Source organism: Vanacampus margaritifer, chromosome 13 (genome assembly GCF_051991255.1).
Source record: "Vanacampus margaritifer isolate UIUO_Vmar chromosome 13, RoL_Vmar_1.0, whole genome shotgun sequence".
In the NCBI taxonomy this organism is placed as follows: Eukaryota; Metazoa; Chordata; class Actinopteri; order Syngnathiformes; family Syngnathidae; genus Vanacampus; species Vanacampus margaritifer.
Window position 1 is genome coordinate 19,007,807 of NC_135444.1, and position 17,851 is coordinate 19,025,657.

The following is a 17,851-nucleotide window of genomic DNA, read 5'->3' on the forward strand; positions in this document are numbered from 1 at the left end:
TGACAAGTCGTCCCATTTTTTGAAATACTTATCCAAATAATTGAGTTGACTATTTGATGGGACTCACCAAGGTTTTGGAAAACCGAATCATGTGATATACAGCCGGATGATAGCTTTGTGTCTTCAGCGGCAAATAATACATCACCATACTGTCATATTTCAGAGATTCACATATTGGGAATGGGGACTCTGACAAAGCTTTTCTGTTTCACAAGAGGCAGCAAATAATAAAAAGGTGCATCTTCTCTGCTGTGTGCTGTAATAAAAGATATATTGCTGTGATGCCGTTTCATCGATACTTCATCTGCTTGTCAAAGAAAATAAGAGTTGGAAAGTGTTTCACTACATTCTTGGAACTCTCTTCAATAACTTTTAAATGCTCAATGGTTATCAATGATTTAATTTGATTAAAAAAAATAAAAATTCTTCCGTTGAACAATTGTAACCTTGTCAGATAACTGTAAAGGATCATTTCTTCACTTTCCTTCCAAGTCTTTTTATTTATTTTTTTTGTCTTCAGAAAACATGAAAAACTGCACCAATACGGTTTTGATTAGTAGTAGATTAGACAAGTAAAGGTTAGATTAATCGACCGTCGATTACAATCGGCCAACTATTGCCCTTCAAACATCGGCCAAAACAATTGGCCAATTGACTATTTTCCCCTTGAAATGTTATCACTGAAGTTTCCGACACTGTGACAGTACCCTGAATGCACGATTTTGCTTGCATAGCATTAGCATTAGCAACTAGCAAGTGCAAGTGTGTAGTGTATGTTTTACTAATTATTCTTAATAATTATTCTGTTGTCCCTAAGTGGCCTTTAAGCTGTTTAATGACACCCCAGCTAGTTAACTGTAAAACTAAAAACACAACAACAAAAATTACATCCACTGTATATTTAAATGCAAAACATGCTTCAGTTTTAAAACATCGCTAGCCTAGCGCTAATGATAAAAGTGAAGGGAAGAGCACATTCAAAACCTAACAGGAAATTAGCTTTTACTTTGGGAGTGTTTTGCCTTCAAATAACGAATATTCACACACAAATGCTGAGGGAACACAATTTTCTGCATTAAATATATATTTTTAAATAATCAGCAGATTAATCTGTATTTTTTCTGTATCGGCATCAGCCTCAAAGAATGCATATCGGTCGGGCCCCAATTAAAACGGTGATATATTACGGCTTTTTGTGTCATTTTGCTTTTTAGTTCAGAACTCAGCAGGACGTTGACAATTATTTAATTATTTTAATTATGTACATTTTATAGTTGGTTTGACTAGATTTTATTTGTATGACAGTGTACGGCTCTTAATGGGCAGCATTTTGTAAACGCTTCTTTATAAAATGTGCTATAGAAATAAAGTGGATTGGATTGTACTATGTACTGCTTTAATTCAAAGTTTAAATGAGCTGCATTATTTTTTTTTTTATTACCAATCTAAAGTTCTGACTGATGAGATTTAGTTTGCTTTTGACTCAGGGTAACTCTTGTTTCAAGTCTCTATGCTAATCAAAATAAATGTACTGCTGGCAGTGGCTTCCATGTTGAGGACATGAAAGCACCATTGATCAGTGCCTCATTTCCGAGTAAGCCAATTAATGCACTTCCGAAATGACAAATTCTACTTATTGATTGGAGAAATCCTGATTCGACTGCAGTTCGTTAACACGTGTTGTGCTGTCATTAATTGTCCAAATCAGAGGATTTGGACAATTTTCAATTTAAAAATGGCTCCAAACGATTGCTTGATTACTAAAATAGCTGTTGATGAATTTGATAACTTGTCGATTCATCGATTAATCAATTAATTTTTACATCTCTAAACACGTGTAAGATCAACAGCAGCACACCTGTAAATCTTGTATCTGGTCGTGAAGCCTTGCCGGTTCTTCTCCACAAAGTCGATGTACTCCGGAGAGTGGTGGAACGGCCCCTTGTCGGACAGCAGCCAGTCCAAGGGGCCGCCGGGCTTGTCGTTGGGCAGCACGGCCGTTGCTGCCGCTCCCGCGGACGGCAGAGGAACCCAGCAGAGAAGGCCGAGGCTGAAGATGGGCCATCGAGCCATCAGAGATGAAAGGAGCTTCTGAGGGATGAGGGTGCTGCTGGTGCTGGACGGCGCTGGGGGGACATTCAACGGCCAAAGTCTCTTTTTGCAAGATGGCTCCTCCTCTGGTTGAGCAGAAAGTCCTGCATCACCTCAAAACCCCACAAGCACCTGGACAAAAGACATAAAAAAAAATTATTAGACTATGGCAGATGAGAAAACGTGAGACAATATGCGTGAAAATGAAGGTCGTGTATTTCAGACCACCTACTGGTCAGATTCGTGTCTTTCTTTCTTTCTTCCCCACCAGCTTAACCAACGTTTCAGACATTTCTCCTTCACAGGCACATTTCACTGCAATGTGCATGTTGCAGTCAGGCGTTAAGTCCCATTATATCGGAGGATTCGGCTAACAATCTATCAAGTTAACTCAGGCATGTGACTGCTAAAAGGCATTACCTTCAGAAAAAAAAAAAAAAAAACTGTTAACATGGAGGGTCACCAGAGTGTTGTGGATAGCACGGCAAAATACTGTCACAGAACTGTGATGCGGGTGCAGATTGTCCGATTGGCCAGGGTCCCACATTAATGGTGGCCTGATGGCCCTGCGATTCGAAATGATGATCAATACACAGGGTTGGATGCGATTTGAAAATGTAGCAATTTGACCTGGTTCCATTCAGTGGGATTCCAATTCAAATTGATATGGTACAGAAGTAGTTTCCCCCCCTCTTTCATTAATAATTATGCAACATGTAAAAGCTCTCCAAAGCCCAAACTGTCCAAATGAACGAAACGGTTTTCATTTGGGATACATTTCTCATAAAAGACAATTTGATAAGATCTTGATACATCTTTTTTTCTTTCTTTTTTTTCTGGAGATTTGACATGTCAACAATGATGATGACATGTCAAATCGGTAAAATTACCGAATGAACCATACTGAGCTCTCCAGAAAAAAAGTTATTGATACATCTTGATACATCGGGTGTGATACGATCAAGGATGCATTACACCTCTAATATATAACTACCTAACTAATATACGTATATATAAATATATATATATTACTCTTGACACCGTACGAACTATATATATATAGGTGAGAGGTGAAGCACGGTTCGTACGGTATATATATATATATATATGTGGGAGGTGAAGCACGGTTCGTACGGTATTTATATATATATATATATATATATATATATATATATATATATATATATATAGGTGGGAGGTGAAGCATGGTTCATACGGTATATATATATATATATATATATATATATATATATATATATATATATATATATATATATATATATAGGTGGGAGGTGAAACACGGTTCGTACGGTATTTATATATATATATATATATATATATATATATATATATATATATATATATATATATATATATATATATATATTTATAGGTGGGAGGTGAAGCGCGGTTCGTACGGTATTTATATATATATATATATATATATAGGTGGGAGGTGAAGCACGGTTCGTACGGTATTTATATATATATATATATATATATATATAGGTGGAAGGTGAAGCACGGTTCGTACGGTATTTATATATATATATATATATATATATATATATATATATATATATATATAGGTGGGAGGTGAAGCGCGGTTCGTACGGTATTTATATATATATATATATATATATATATATATACTATATATATATACACATATATATATATATATATATATATATATAGGTGGGAGGTGAAGCACGATTCGTACGGTATTTATATATATAGGTGGGAGGTGAAGCACGGTTCGTACGGTATTTATATATATATATATATATATATATATATAGGTGGAAGGTGAAGCACGGTTCGTACGGTATATATATATATATATATATAGGTGGGAGGTGAAGCACGGTTCGTACGGTATATATATATATATATATATATATATATATATATATATATATATATATATATATATATATATATAGGTGGGAGGTGAAGCACGGTTCGTACGGTATTTATATATATATATATATATATATATATATATATGTATATATATATATATATATATATATATATATATATAGGTGGGAGGTGAAGCACGGTTCGTACGGTATATATATATATATATATATATATATATATATATATATATATATATATATCGGTGGGAGGTGAAACACGGTTCGTACGGTATTTATATATATATATATATATATATATATATATATATATATATATATAGGTGGGAGGTGAAGCACGGTTCGTACGGTATTTATATATATATATATATATATATATATATATATATATATATATATATATATATATAGGTGGGAGGTGAAGCACGGTTCGTACGGTATATATATATATATATATATATACATAGGTGAGAGGTGAAGCACGGTTCGTACGGTGTCAAGAGTAACCCATTTTAGTGCACACCGTGTGGCATGTTAACTTCAGAACGGAACATAGCGGTCATTGTAAAGGACTGTGTAATCCTATAATCTAGCAGGCAAGCGTCCAAAAAAGGTGATGAAGGAGATTGCGGATTTAGAACAATCAGCTCTTCTGTTGCTTTCCTTCCCTGCAAACACCTTTGTCGTCATTTTGCTTGTTCATCCCTCCTCAAAGCCACCCACTTGCTTCCTCCTCTGCATTCTGGAATGTCTCTAAATCCCTCTTTTGACTCACATCCTGCATGTTTTATTTTTTTTTGTATACAATTGCCATGGCAGTCCTGTCTGCAAACATTCATCATCCTCAGATGGGTCCATGCCAGCTTCGCATTATCTCCCAACAAAGCCATCCGCTCAGCCTTTGTTGTCAGATGCCGGAATGATATCAGATGCACAACAGTCTCCGTTTACCAGGGCACAATATGTCACCGTTTTAATTGCATTTCATCAAACAATATCTAAAATGTTCTTGCTTGAGAAGCCTTCACACAATTAAAAATAAAAAAATTGGGTGACTCAATGGATGACGTTTTCAATTAAAACACACGGCTGGCATCCATTGAATACACTCAAAAATGACTTTTTCACTTTTTTGTTGGCCTACCTCAGTGCTTCTCAATTATAATTTTTTGTTACGCCCCCACCCCCAACCAAAGAGAGAATGAATTATTGTGAACCCCTCAAATCTCCACCGTGATTATGAATACTAATATTTGTCTATAAAATTGTTTAAAGCACACCTCTGTAGAGGAGCTAATACCCCTTGACCAATCTCTGACAATGAGCGCCACTGCCCCCTACTGTAATGGATGTCCAATTACAATATATTCGAATAAGACATACAAACAAAACATTCCCTGCGGTCACACACTAAAGTCCTATTTGAGAAGGACCGAAATAATGTACAGTAATGATGACCTTTAACCCTAAAAAAAAAAAGAAGCAGGAAATATCAATTGACTAAGAAAATACTGTATACAAACAACCAATTCTGACAATTATATCTGTTGACCTGAAATAATTAATTCATCTACCACTGCAAACATTCTTAATTGCAGCATTATTTATTTTTTGTTACTCCCCAAATGTCAAGCTTCCTCCAGCGATTTGTTTGTGAACTGCGTTGTTGGACTTTGACTCTCACCTCTTTTTTATGGGGAGAAAACAGTGCACTGATGAGGTACGGGGATTCCTAATCTTTCTGGAGAATTGCAACAGTAACAAATCAAAACATTCAGCTTCGAAACATCTGTTCCATATTTTGTTGGGTGCCAAGCTGGCATCTACCTAACTGCAGTGCGTGTGTGCTTGTGGGACATCACAATGATTGTGAGATATCAGACCTCGGGCCAAAACAGATCTTGGAGCATCATTTTGGATCAAATAGATTTAGGCAAAAGACCATTTAAACTCGGCACTTAGCACCGCGCCGTGCAGCGTTGACCAAATCATTCATTTCGTATGTGCCATCCTACAAAGGCTGCAGGCACACAAGATGTGACCATATTCCATCTGATTGGCGAGATGTTGGCAGCGTGATTTCCGAGTGACAACAGCAAAAGATTTGGCCGGAAATATGCAGTGACAACATTGTAGAGTAAATTCATTTATTTCTTTATACATATTATTATTAATAATCATTTCAGTAAATATGCCATTGGAAATGTTACCCTAACAGAATAAGAATAACATACATAAATAACAATACATTTACTAAAAGTACTATAAAGCTAAAATGTAAATTAGAGACACAACGGACCAACAATTACACAAACATACAGAAAAAAATATAAAAACATTCACAAGGCAAGATGTTAGCAGTGCCAGCAAGAACAGGTGTCTATTAATGTGTCGTCCCAGAGTCCTGATGTAAAGAAGGCACAGCGATTAATAGATATCAGTAGTACTTTAACTCATTTGCTCCCAAAAACATATAAATATGTTCTATTTAAAATGTTTTCAGTGTCTTTAAGACATATTTATAAGTTCACAAATCTGAACTACAGAGAAAGGTTAAGGCAATGGTAGTTATTACAAAAATGTCCAGCAGGTGGCAGCAGAGTATAAGAGATCAACCAGGCCATGTTGCAAACAATCTGATTCCCCCACAGTTCTAAACAGATTTGTGAATAATGATGAAACCATGCTATATTATAATGCTAATTGCTACAAAACTGAAACAGATAGAAATATATATATATGTTTTCCCTAAAGAAATAAAAGACTCTAATCTTTCTTTTGGTAGGTTCCATGTTTTTATAGCAATAGAACACAATATTCTGTGGGCGTTGCAATATGAGTCAAAATGCAGTAAAACAGCCGGGAGCGAAGGAGGTCGCTTCAGTGAAAATAACTGGGAGTGAATGAGTTAAATGAACAATGTTGATTGATAGGCATAGAAATGTTGATTTTGGCATTTTTATCAATTAAAATGTTATCTTAAAATGAAATGCAATTGAAAGGTGCATATAATTGATGCCCACTGAAATATATCTAATAAATAGTATATATACAGTACAGTATACCCCCCCCCCCCCCCCAAAAAAAAAAAAACTTCAAAAACAAAACAAAAAAACACAAACATTGATAAACCTCCAATATGTTTTCTAGGTATAAATAGTTTGACAAATAAATAAATACATAAATATATATATATTTTTTTATGTTTGTTTTTAATCCACGCATATGTGCGAGTATGCCGGTGTCCACATTCTTTACTTGTATCACATATCCTCATTGTAAACAAAGTCAGGCTTTCCATGACAACAGTGACAAATACAAACTGTTGAGCTGCAACCTACTTTACATCCAAACCAGGGCAAGGCACCAGGCTACTTCCTGCACGGTCGCCTAGCAACCTGCACTAAAAAATGGGCAAACACGGTCTATCCTGCACTGTCCTGTGCCCTACCCCGCGGTTGGTGTTGTAAAAACCAGGTGCCGTTTTATTTTTGCATAAGTCAAATGATGTGCGCGGTACGAGAGTTTGCATAACGCCCCCATCAAATAAAAGACAATGTAGTATGAGGCCATAATAGATCATTTACCAGAACCATAAATCTACGAGAAGTCAACAATAGAAGTTGTAAAAACCCTTTGGGAGATTGCAGACATGATTAAAACATTTCATTAGAATTCTTTCAACAGGATCCACTTTGTAAGTTGACTGCGAGCAAACCCCAAAACCATTGTAAAAAAAAAAAGGAAAACAGGAACTGATAAACTTTACATCTTCCCCTCTGTGCTGAATAATGAGTTTTTTTTGGGCCCTAATTAACCCAGTTATCTTTCCGGCAACAACCGTCGACAATACCTCTCCTACCAGTTGCCCAGGGTGAGACAGCCTTTGTTGAGTTGTAATATGGCTGCCAGTTGCATTCATCCGCCCGCCTCGCAAACAAATACAAAGAAAGCGCTCCCGTAGTGTCTTGGGAGAAAGACATCAAAGATGAAATTGTCACTGTGTGGAGGCGCATGAACGTTCATGAATAAACATGGGAAGATCACATAACTATGATGACAAAGTCGTGGACAGCAATTTGGTTGTGGCGCGACTTTCTTAGGCCAAATCTTTATCCTCGAATGTAAACACTGACTGTCCCGATGAACTACTGGAACGATAACAAAGACAGCGTCAAACTCTTCTGAGTATACTCGCTGTCTGCTGGAATTATATAAAGGAGGCATGAATGACATATTGCCTTTTTAATTGCTCCATTTATCCAAGTATCAGAAAAGGGATCATCAAAAGATGCTTATCCGATTTAACTCATTCACTGCCATTGACGGCTATAGACGTCAAAAGTTCATTTGAACTATTTCTATTAGTTAAAAAAAAATGCTACTTTTGTTAACAAGAGTATGAAAACCTATATATGTTTTATTGTACATTTAGAACAGATATAAAAGTTGTGATTAATTGTGAGTTAACTAGTCATGCGATTAATTACGATTGCAATTTTTACGCCCCGAATTTTTCATCATCTTTAAGTCGCGTCAGGCGATTAAAATGTTTATTTAATGACAAATTTTATATCAGTATTTCTAAAAAAAAAAAATCTAGGTTTTCATACTCTTGTTAACAAAAGTATGAATTTATCCATTTATCCAAGTATCAGAAAAGGGATCATCAAAAGATGCTTATCTGATTTAACTCATTCACTGCCATTGACGGCTATAGACGTCAAAAGTTCATTTGAACTATTTCTATTAGTTAAAAAAAAAAGCTACTTTTGTTAACAAGAGTATGAAAACCTATATATGTTTTATTGTACATTTAGAACAGATATAAAAGTTGTGATTAATTGTGAGTTAACTAGTCATGCGATTAATTACGATTGCAATTTTTACGCCCCGAATTTTTCATCATCTTTAAGTCGCGTCAGGCGATTAAAATGTTTATTTAATGACAAATTTTATATCAGTATTTCTAAAAAAAAAAAATCTAGGTTTTCATACTCTTGTTAACAAAAGTATGAATTTATCCATTTATCCAAGTATCAGAAAAGGGATCATCAAAAGATGCTTATCTGATTTAACTCATTCACTGCCATTGACGGCTATAGACGTCAAAAGTTCATTTGAACTATTTCTATTAGTTAAAAAAAAAAGCTACTTTTGTTAACAAGAGTATGAAAACCTATATATGTTTTATTGTACATTTAGAACAGATATAAAAGTTGTGATTAATTGTGAGTTAACTAGTCATGCGATTAATTACGATTGCAATTTTTACGCCCCGAATTTTTCATCATCTTTAAGTCGCGTCAGGCGATTAAAATGTTTATTTAATGACAAATTTTATATCAGTATTTCTAAAAAAAAAAAATCTAGGTTTTCATACTCTTGTTAACAAAAGTATGAATTTATCCATTTATCCAAGTATCAGAAAAGGGATCATCAAAAGATGCTTATCTGATTTAACTCATTCACTGCCATTGACGGCTATAGACGTCAAAAGTTCATTTGAACTATTTCTATTAGTTAAAAAAAAAAGCTACTTTTGTTAACAAGAGTATGAAAACCTATATATGTTTTATTGTACATTTAGAACAGATATAAAAGTTGTGATTAATTGTGAGTTAACTAGTCATGCGATTAATTACGATTGCAATTTTTACGCCCCGAATTTTTCATCATCTTTAAGTCGCGTCAGGCGATTAAAATGTTTATTTAATGACAAATTTTATATCAGTATTTCTAAAAAAAAAAAATCTAGGTTTTCATACTCTTGTTAACAAAAGTATGAATTTATCCATTTATCCAAGTATCAGAAAAGGGATCATCAAAAGATGCTTATCTGATTTAACTCATTCACTGCCATTGACGGCTATAGACGTCAAAAGTTCATTTGAACTATTTCTATTAGTTAAAAAAAAAAGCTACTTTTGTTAACAAGAGTATGAAAACCTATATATGTTTTATTGTACATTTAGAACAGATATAAAAGTTGTGATTAATTGTGAGTTAACTAGTCATGCGATTAATTACGATTGCAATTTTTACGCCCCGAATTTTTCATAATCTTTAAGTCGCGTCAGGCGATTAAAATGTTTATTTAATGACAAATTTTATATCAGTATTTCTAAAAAAAAAAAATCTAGGTTTTCATACTCTTGTTAACAAAAGTATGAATTTATCCATTTATCCAAGTATCAGAAAAGGGATCATCAAAAGATGCTTATCCGATTTAACTCATTCACTGCCAGTGACGGCTATAGACGTCAAAAGTTCATTTGAACTATTTCTATTAGTTAAAAAAAAATGCTACTTTTGTTAACAAGAGTATGAAAACCTATTTTTGTTTTATTGTACATTTAGAACAGATATAAAAGTTGTGATTAATTGTGAGTTAACTAGTCATGCGATTAATTACGATTGCAATTTTTACGCCCCGAATTTTTCATAATCTTTAAGTCGCGTCAGGCGATTAAAATGTTTATTTAATCACACATTTTATATCAGTATTTCTAAAAAAAAAAAAAATCTAGGTTTTCATACTCTTGTTAACAAAAGTGGGGAAAAAAATGCTAAACTAATAGAAATAGTTCAAATGAATTTTTGACGTCTATAGCCGTCGATAGCAGTGAACGAGTTAATGAGCCATTCACAATTTCTATGACGTTCTGTAAATACTTGCGTAGCTTCATCGTTGAAACACTTAACTCAATTTTTTAACTTCAATTTTATAAAAACAGCAACACCTGGAATAAAGTCTCTTACGAAAGTAGGGTTATATGTGCAATTTCTGGAGAAATTGCGTGGGAATGCCGAACGCTGAATACTAACAGCAGCAACAATAATGAAAGATAAATTGTTTAAAAATGACAAATTATCAATTGTGGATGAATGATAAATGATAACAAGAAAAGTTTAACTCCAATCTGTCTAAAGTGAGATTGAATCATTTCAGAGAAATTATAATCCATTTCCTAATATGATAGTCAGTTGGTATCAAACAATGGAATGTACTAAAATGTGGTCCAAGCAGGATTTGAACCCATGTACTCCGTGGTGGCAGGCAATGTTCTTGTGGCTTGAGAGTTTCTCGATTTCCATCTCCAATCTAGTTCTGGGTCACTTAAATGGTGTTCAATTGAGAACCGAGTCAAACCGCCGAACAAAACGTGCAGAACAAGGAGGAGCCATCCTTTCGTCTTGTGAAAAAGTTGAAAGCAAACAAGTCATTTCAAACTCAAGAAGTAAAAGCAGCGGTTGTTTTATAACTGCCAAGGACGCAATTAAGTTTGAAATATAAACCTGATCGTAAACAAAGACCAGAAATATGTTAAGTATTTGGTTCCATGATTAATCAAAATGAGAAAGTCTCAAATCTACCTGCGGCTGCAACGATGGAAGAAATTTACAACCTTTCCATTTTTTTCTACTCCTAGTCAAGGACATCTCCATTGGCATGATTTTTGATATTCAGGTGAGCCTTTGAAAATCGACAGAATTAATGGATTTATTTTTGGACTAAAAAGTGGATGATAAAATATCTAATTTCTCATAATTGCAAGATGTAACCTTAGATTTGGTTATCAAGTAAAAAAAAAATGTTTTAGTTAAAAAATAAAATTAAAAAATAATAAAAATACATTTAAAAAATAATAAAAAATAATGAAAATACATTTAAAAAATAATTTAAAAAAAATTAAAAAACATTTTTTTTTTAATAATAAATAAATAAAAATCCTCTCCTATTTGCTAGTCCTAAAATCGTCTTTGAAAAAAAAAAAAAAAAAAAACGCACAAAATCCAAAACCAACTTTAATCTGTGTGTCATTGGCACAGGTGTATTTGTGTATGAATTTCAAGAGGGAGAAGTGGGTGCGCTCGGGCAGCAATTGTGGATGAATTATTTAGCAAGATTCAACCATGCGCTGAGCTGCTGATCTTTACCAGTGGGTACACGTGGGGGTGCCAGTTTATGGTTTTTAAACTGCAAACAGAATAGCAGTAAATATTCATGGCAAATGGCGATATCGCCGAAAGTTGGATATCGCGTGTCTACGACTGAGTGAGAAGGCAACATTTAAGTGTCAATTCATTCAAGTAGAATCCTTGCGCTGCAGCCTTAAACAAACAAGGACAAATGTTGCTCTTCAAATGAGAGAATGTCTTTCTTTCTTTATCTTGACTCGTATTTAATCCACAGTGTTATTGTTTGTTGTCCTGAATTAAGACCCATGTACACGTTCGGCATGAAAAAAAAATGTCAATACCGTATATGTATATAATTGTAGTTGTATTTCGTAGGGCCGACAAAGACACCAAACCAAATTGGGAAACGTCAAATCTTAAGCGCTTACTCATAGGAATGGTGAGAAAACATTGTTTTTCATTTGAATTTAAACACACTTCAATTTGGGGTTAACTTTTTTTTCCCATTTGTATGCAGCATGACAGCCAAATGCTGATGCACCATGTTTGCTTTGACCTCTGGGCTCCATTTTGTGGAATTGATTGTTGATTAATCATGTCCTTATAAATCTATAGTTTAAAAATTCAAGTGAATATATATATATATATATATATATATATATATATATATATATATATATATATATATATATTCTATCCAAACTTAGATTGGTGATATTACCGTTGATCTAACATTAACGTTTGTAAAGTTATTCAAATGACTGTCAGGATGTGTCCAGGCATGTTTTGTATCTGATGCCTGCCTCTCTTCACATTTATGAAAATGAAATGCATTACATTTCGGTGAGTGACAGCTAGTTCTTCAGCATCTGTGCTTTTACAGAATATATTCAGACCCAACATTCAATTAGCAGTCACCCAAGAGAGATAATTCCCCACTCTGTCTTCATCTAAGAACTTCCATTTGAATGGCCAACTAAATCCCAAATCCCCAAATGACATTATTTTAGTTTCCAAATTTTGGCATGACTGTATTCCCAACCCCATTTTCTGCTCCCAAACATTTTAGAGACTGAAGACAAACTTTTCAGTTTGCTCATTAACATAATATAATGGGTTGTAGATAATGAGCAGAACAGCGAAATACCGCCAATCTTGGCGGATTTTTTTTCTCTTTTCATCCTTATATTTGTGTTTTTTTTATCTTCTAATGCCAGGCTTATTACGACTCCCACGTCACTTTACAGTATTGCGCGCTGGTATCTCTCACAGTATGCGCTTAATTTTACACATCAAAGTTTGTTTACAGATCTTTATTCTGCATATGTGGAAATAAGCTTTAAGTTTGGCGGCACCACATGGATCTTACTGGGTCTGCTACAGTCCATTCTCTGTATGTGCCGTTGCTTGAGTTACAACTGTCGGATCTACTGTAAAACCCTGTGAATAATAACACACCTCCGTGTATAATACGCCCCCACAAATTCACCTTTAAAAAGCTGCTTTTTCTCCGTACCGGTGTATAACACGCTCCCCTGATTTGCAGGTATTTTTTTATCATCAGAGTGAACATTCAGAATCAGATTTATTTGCAAAGTATGTAAAAACACACAAGGAATTTACGTATACGAAGTACGAAATAAACAGTAATGAGGGAGAAAAGGCTTTTGTAATACGCTATAATTCAAAATTAAAAAGCAACCGATTAGTTTATTAATTGATTAAATAATCGATAGATTAATCGATTTTTTAAAATATTCAATTCAATATCTTTTATTTCTTTACTTTGCTTTTAAATCCCTTTAACTCAGTTCGTAACTGCTTTATGACAATGTTGTACTTTTAATTACCAGTTGTGGATGCGCCACTCAATTTTTGAGCGTCTGCCATTCGCCAATCGTCAACAGTTGTGGGGCACCCCTACGTCATTGTCAAGCCGTCAATATCTCAACGCGAAGCGCATTTTCAATCGGTCAATCGTCATTCCTCAGCGAAATCGGGTGTCCGTCGACGTTGCCGTCATTCGTCAGTAAAACGGGCGTTCGGTCGTTGACGGATTGTCCATTAGAATGACGATTATAAAAATAAAAATAAATAAAAAAGGAGAGCAATGATGATGACATGTCAAATCGGTAAAATTACCGAATGAACAATACTGAGCTCTCCAGGAAAAAAAAAAAAGGATGACGATTACGAAAACCCACTTCTGGCAATGCTTAGTCAATATATTATGTCCAGGGTAAGACATCTCTCCAAAATTTTTCTCGCTTGACTCTCATGTTGCTGTTTTTAAAGGATTTGTGGGCGGCAGTCGACAGTGATTTGTTTGTATTCCCTTACCCTTTGTTAGTCTCTCTTTAGCCAGACACACAACGTTAAACTGTGAGGACAAGAAGCCCTCTTGAGCATTTAGACATCTGTTCACTCACGTCATTTCATAGGCAGAGCGAATATACGTTGGTATCAACTTGACCATCGTTTTTTTGTGTGTGTGTGTGTGTGTGGGGGGGGGGGGGGGGGGCAGGAAGCTGCTCCAAGGTGAGATATATATCACTTCATAAGATGAGACAGTGCGCCTTTCAGGCTTGGACACGGTCAGGTTCAGCGGTCTCCAGGGATAGATGAGGACACAGCTGAACAGTGGCACTGTTGTGGCCCAATAAACAGTCTGACGCTCTGGCACTCCAGACCAAAACTGGGACGTGGCAGTGAAAATTACAGCTGTGATTGAGTGTCCTCCATTGGAAAATTGTGCTGGTCCTCTCCCACCTAAATATGATGCTTTTCAATTCGGCATATTGCAGGCTAGGCAGGAGAATTGCATTTGAAAAATGTTATTGCTTGCTTTCAGGACCCTTTTGGATCATTAGCAGAGTCACGCTTCGGCGTTCACACAACTCATGCCGTCTTTTAGGTGCAGCTTGAGGGTGAAATGTATAAATTCGGAGATGAGTGGGAATAGAGTGGATCGTTATAACGCAACATTGCATACGTGCTGACAAGCTGTCAAATGCGATAGAGGTAAGCAAATCGGTTTTGGACTGAAATCAATGATTGTTGTTGTTATGTGTATGAATGTGTGTGGGGGTGTGGGGAGGGGGGGGCGGGAGTGGGTGTGAGGAGGGGATTTCTGCCCGCCTTGTGTAAACCTAGAAAACATTTTAGCCACGTCACAGTATAGATCAAATATTTGCTGTGAATGTTTTAAATTCAAACAAGTTGCCATTGAAGGTTTTCACTTTTCCTCCATTACAAACAATTGAACAAGTATGATACTCACCACAGGTCGGGGCATCAGGTAAAGTTTATGCATCCCATTATAATATGCAGCTGTCATTTCACTCGACCTTGGTTCAGTGGTATGACCATAAAGAGAAAAAAAAAGAACTCCAAATTATAACCACTCAGGGATCCGGGGGAGGGAGACGACAACACCGACGCCTCCGACTAATCCGCGGCGCGGTTCTACATCAGCGAGAAACTTTGAGCAAGCCGCCGCCCGCCGGGAGTGGGGAAAAAAAGTCGTCGTCTTCTTCACACTTCCTCGAAGCACGAGCGTTGACCTTTCTATAATGACTTTACAAAATGATATCATCCGCCAGGCGATGCAGTCGAGAGCAGAGCAAAGTGGAGGAAGAGGAGGAGGAGGAGGAGGAAGAGGAGGAGGAGGGGATGCGGTTGGGTTCGACAGAGAAGCCAGCGACAGATGTTGTGGAACGCCGACACACTCCCGCACCAAAAAGAAGCGCAAAATTCCAATTGAATCCCGAGCTGACGTTGTTCTCCGCATACGCCACGAGAGGGAAGCGCACAAGCCGGGGGAAGTGTGCAGAAAGCGCCCGGGTGCAAACCAGGCAGCTTCCCCTTGCGCGATAGTGACTCTCTCTCCCTCTCACTCGCTCTCTCTCTCACTTTTAGTCACGTTTAACACACAAGTAGCCTTCTGTAAGAGCCGCCGGGGGGGACTCGATGGTGGGCGACGTGGCGAGAATGATAGCAAGCGTTTTGCAAATAATCTCGCTGCTGCTTTCCTTTTCCGTGAGACGCGCTGGAGCGCAAAAAAAAAAAGTCAAACGACACTCTTGCCATCAAATTGATATTATAATTGAACATCGCTTTTAATAGCGCCCAAATGGATGACAAACATAGCAGCGCAGCACTATGTTGGTGTTGGGTCCTATTCACTGGGAGGATGGATGTTCGATTTTGAATTCTCTGCTTGCTTTGTCGAGCCGAGGTTGACGTCTCCTTTCTTTGATGGATCTTATGCATGCCAGATCCACCACACCAGCATCTACTGAAACTCCAAAAGAATTTGCTTCTCCCACTGGTCGCTGAATCGGTGGAGGTTGGCATTTGTGGATCTCACACTGCTTCATCTACTTCCTTCCTTTAGTCTTTCCTGTGGTCTCTTGATGTCTCCCTAATCCTGTTGGAAATTCAGATGTATCTGGGATTGGTGAAAGAGTCTGGATTTGTATATGTGGGTGGACGGTGATGCCTGGGTGGTGTTGGATTTCACTTTGCTTTATCTTTCCTTTCTTTGATCCTTCCTCTGGTCTCCTGACAACTTCACAACTCTGTCAGGTAGCATCCGGTTCAGGTGAACTGTCCTGGATTTATAACAGGTTTCAGGTGAATTAAAAAGCATAAACACGCATGCATGCACGCACAAAAAAACAACAACAAAAACAACTAAAAAAGAAATGGCAAGACAAGTTTGCCCATTACATGAGATAAGCAGCTAGCTAAGTGCCGTTGAAAAACAAATGATTACTAAGAATAACTTTTCAAGTCAAAAGGAAAGAGGACTGAATCGAAATTAATATAAATATTTTAATTTATTTTTGAATTAAAATGCTTCTTATTAAAATGCAATAAGAACATTTTCAATTTATTTATATAACTTATATAACTATTTACCATTTAACTGTTGTGGAGAAAAGAGTAATATATAGGGGGCTCGTCCGGGATCTGAACCTGGTACCTCTCGCACCTCAAGCGAGAATTACACCCCTCGTAGATTTTGATTACTAAATAAAATCCAGATAGAATCTTCTGTGGATGAAAAACAAAATATGGACATCACACACGTTAAAATTATTTCGGTTTGTCCCCCCAAAAATTTCACGTTGCAGCAGAAAATCAATTACAGTTACGATTATTATGCTCCATTTTATATTTGAAATTGCGTGACGTTATCAAATGGATTAAAGGCAATGTTAAAAATCTGGTATGTAAGTGGTCGTTGAAGGGGCGGAGCTATAGAAAATCAGGACTATAAAGCAGAACGTGAACGAATAGAGGCTGACATTTTCATAATGACTACAACAGCCAAAATGATAGCATCAGAGTTATACCGTTGAAGAAAATGGAACATTTACAGTCCTCCTGACAAGTTCATTTCAAGCTACGTAAAATGACAACAAAGAAGTCATTGCGTCATACCCTCTCAAACTGAGCCGCTGAGAGTCCAAGAGTCCAAATACTACCTCTTTGGGATACAAAGCTTCCTATGACATATCTTCAGTGACAAAAATAATATTACTACACCCCAATTTCTGAGTGTGCCTTTACCAGTGAATGCTTAATACTCAAATTAAAGCGAAAAGAATGCGATATCATTAACACAATCTAGCAGAGGATGCCTGTGGGTTATTCTCTATAATTCGCACGTTTGCTGCACAACAGAATTAAATTCCTCCAGAAGAAACAGCTTTTAATGTGTAAAATGCAATCACATTTCTCAAGTCTACCGGCACGTCCGCCTCAATGGGTTGCTAATTAATCCACTCCTGCATGAACTGTGGCCATTTAGTATGCTGTGCGCTGCTGCGGGTGTCTGTGGTGCCGAAATGAAGTTCCATCTCACTTGGGAGTTCTGTCAAATGCATGTTTTGTTTTGTTTTTGTTTTTTACACCAGGCTGTCCATTCGTATTAAGATGCAAGCATG

The 17,851-nt window shown here is 36.3% G+C and overlaps 1 protein-coding gene across 1 annotated transcript in view; it reads right to left on the reverse strand.

The window, feature by feature from the left end:
* Positions 1-15,783, reverse strand: part of LOC144063133 (BMP/retinoic acid-inducible neural-specific protein 3-like) — a 37,083-nt gene extending 21,300 nt beyond the window's left edge. Inside the window, exons 1-2 of the mRNA XM_077585129.1 lie at positions 15,178-15,783; positions 1,859-2,223 (exon numbers count right to left, since the gene is read on the reverse strand). Coding sequence (XP_077441255.1) covers positions 1,859-2,073 — 215 coding nt within the window. The 5' untranslated portion in view covers positions 2,074-2,223; positions 15,178-15,783. The remainder of the gene's footprint in view (positions 1-1,858; positions 2,224-15,177) is intronic.
* Between the last annotated feature and the right edge of the window lie 2,068 nt (positions 15,784-17,851).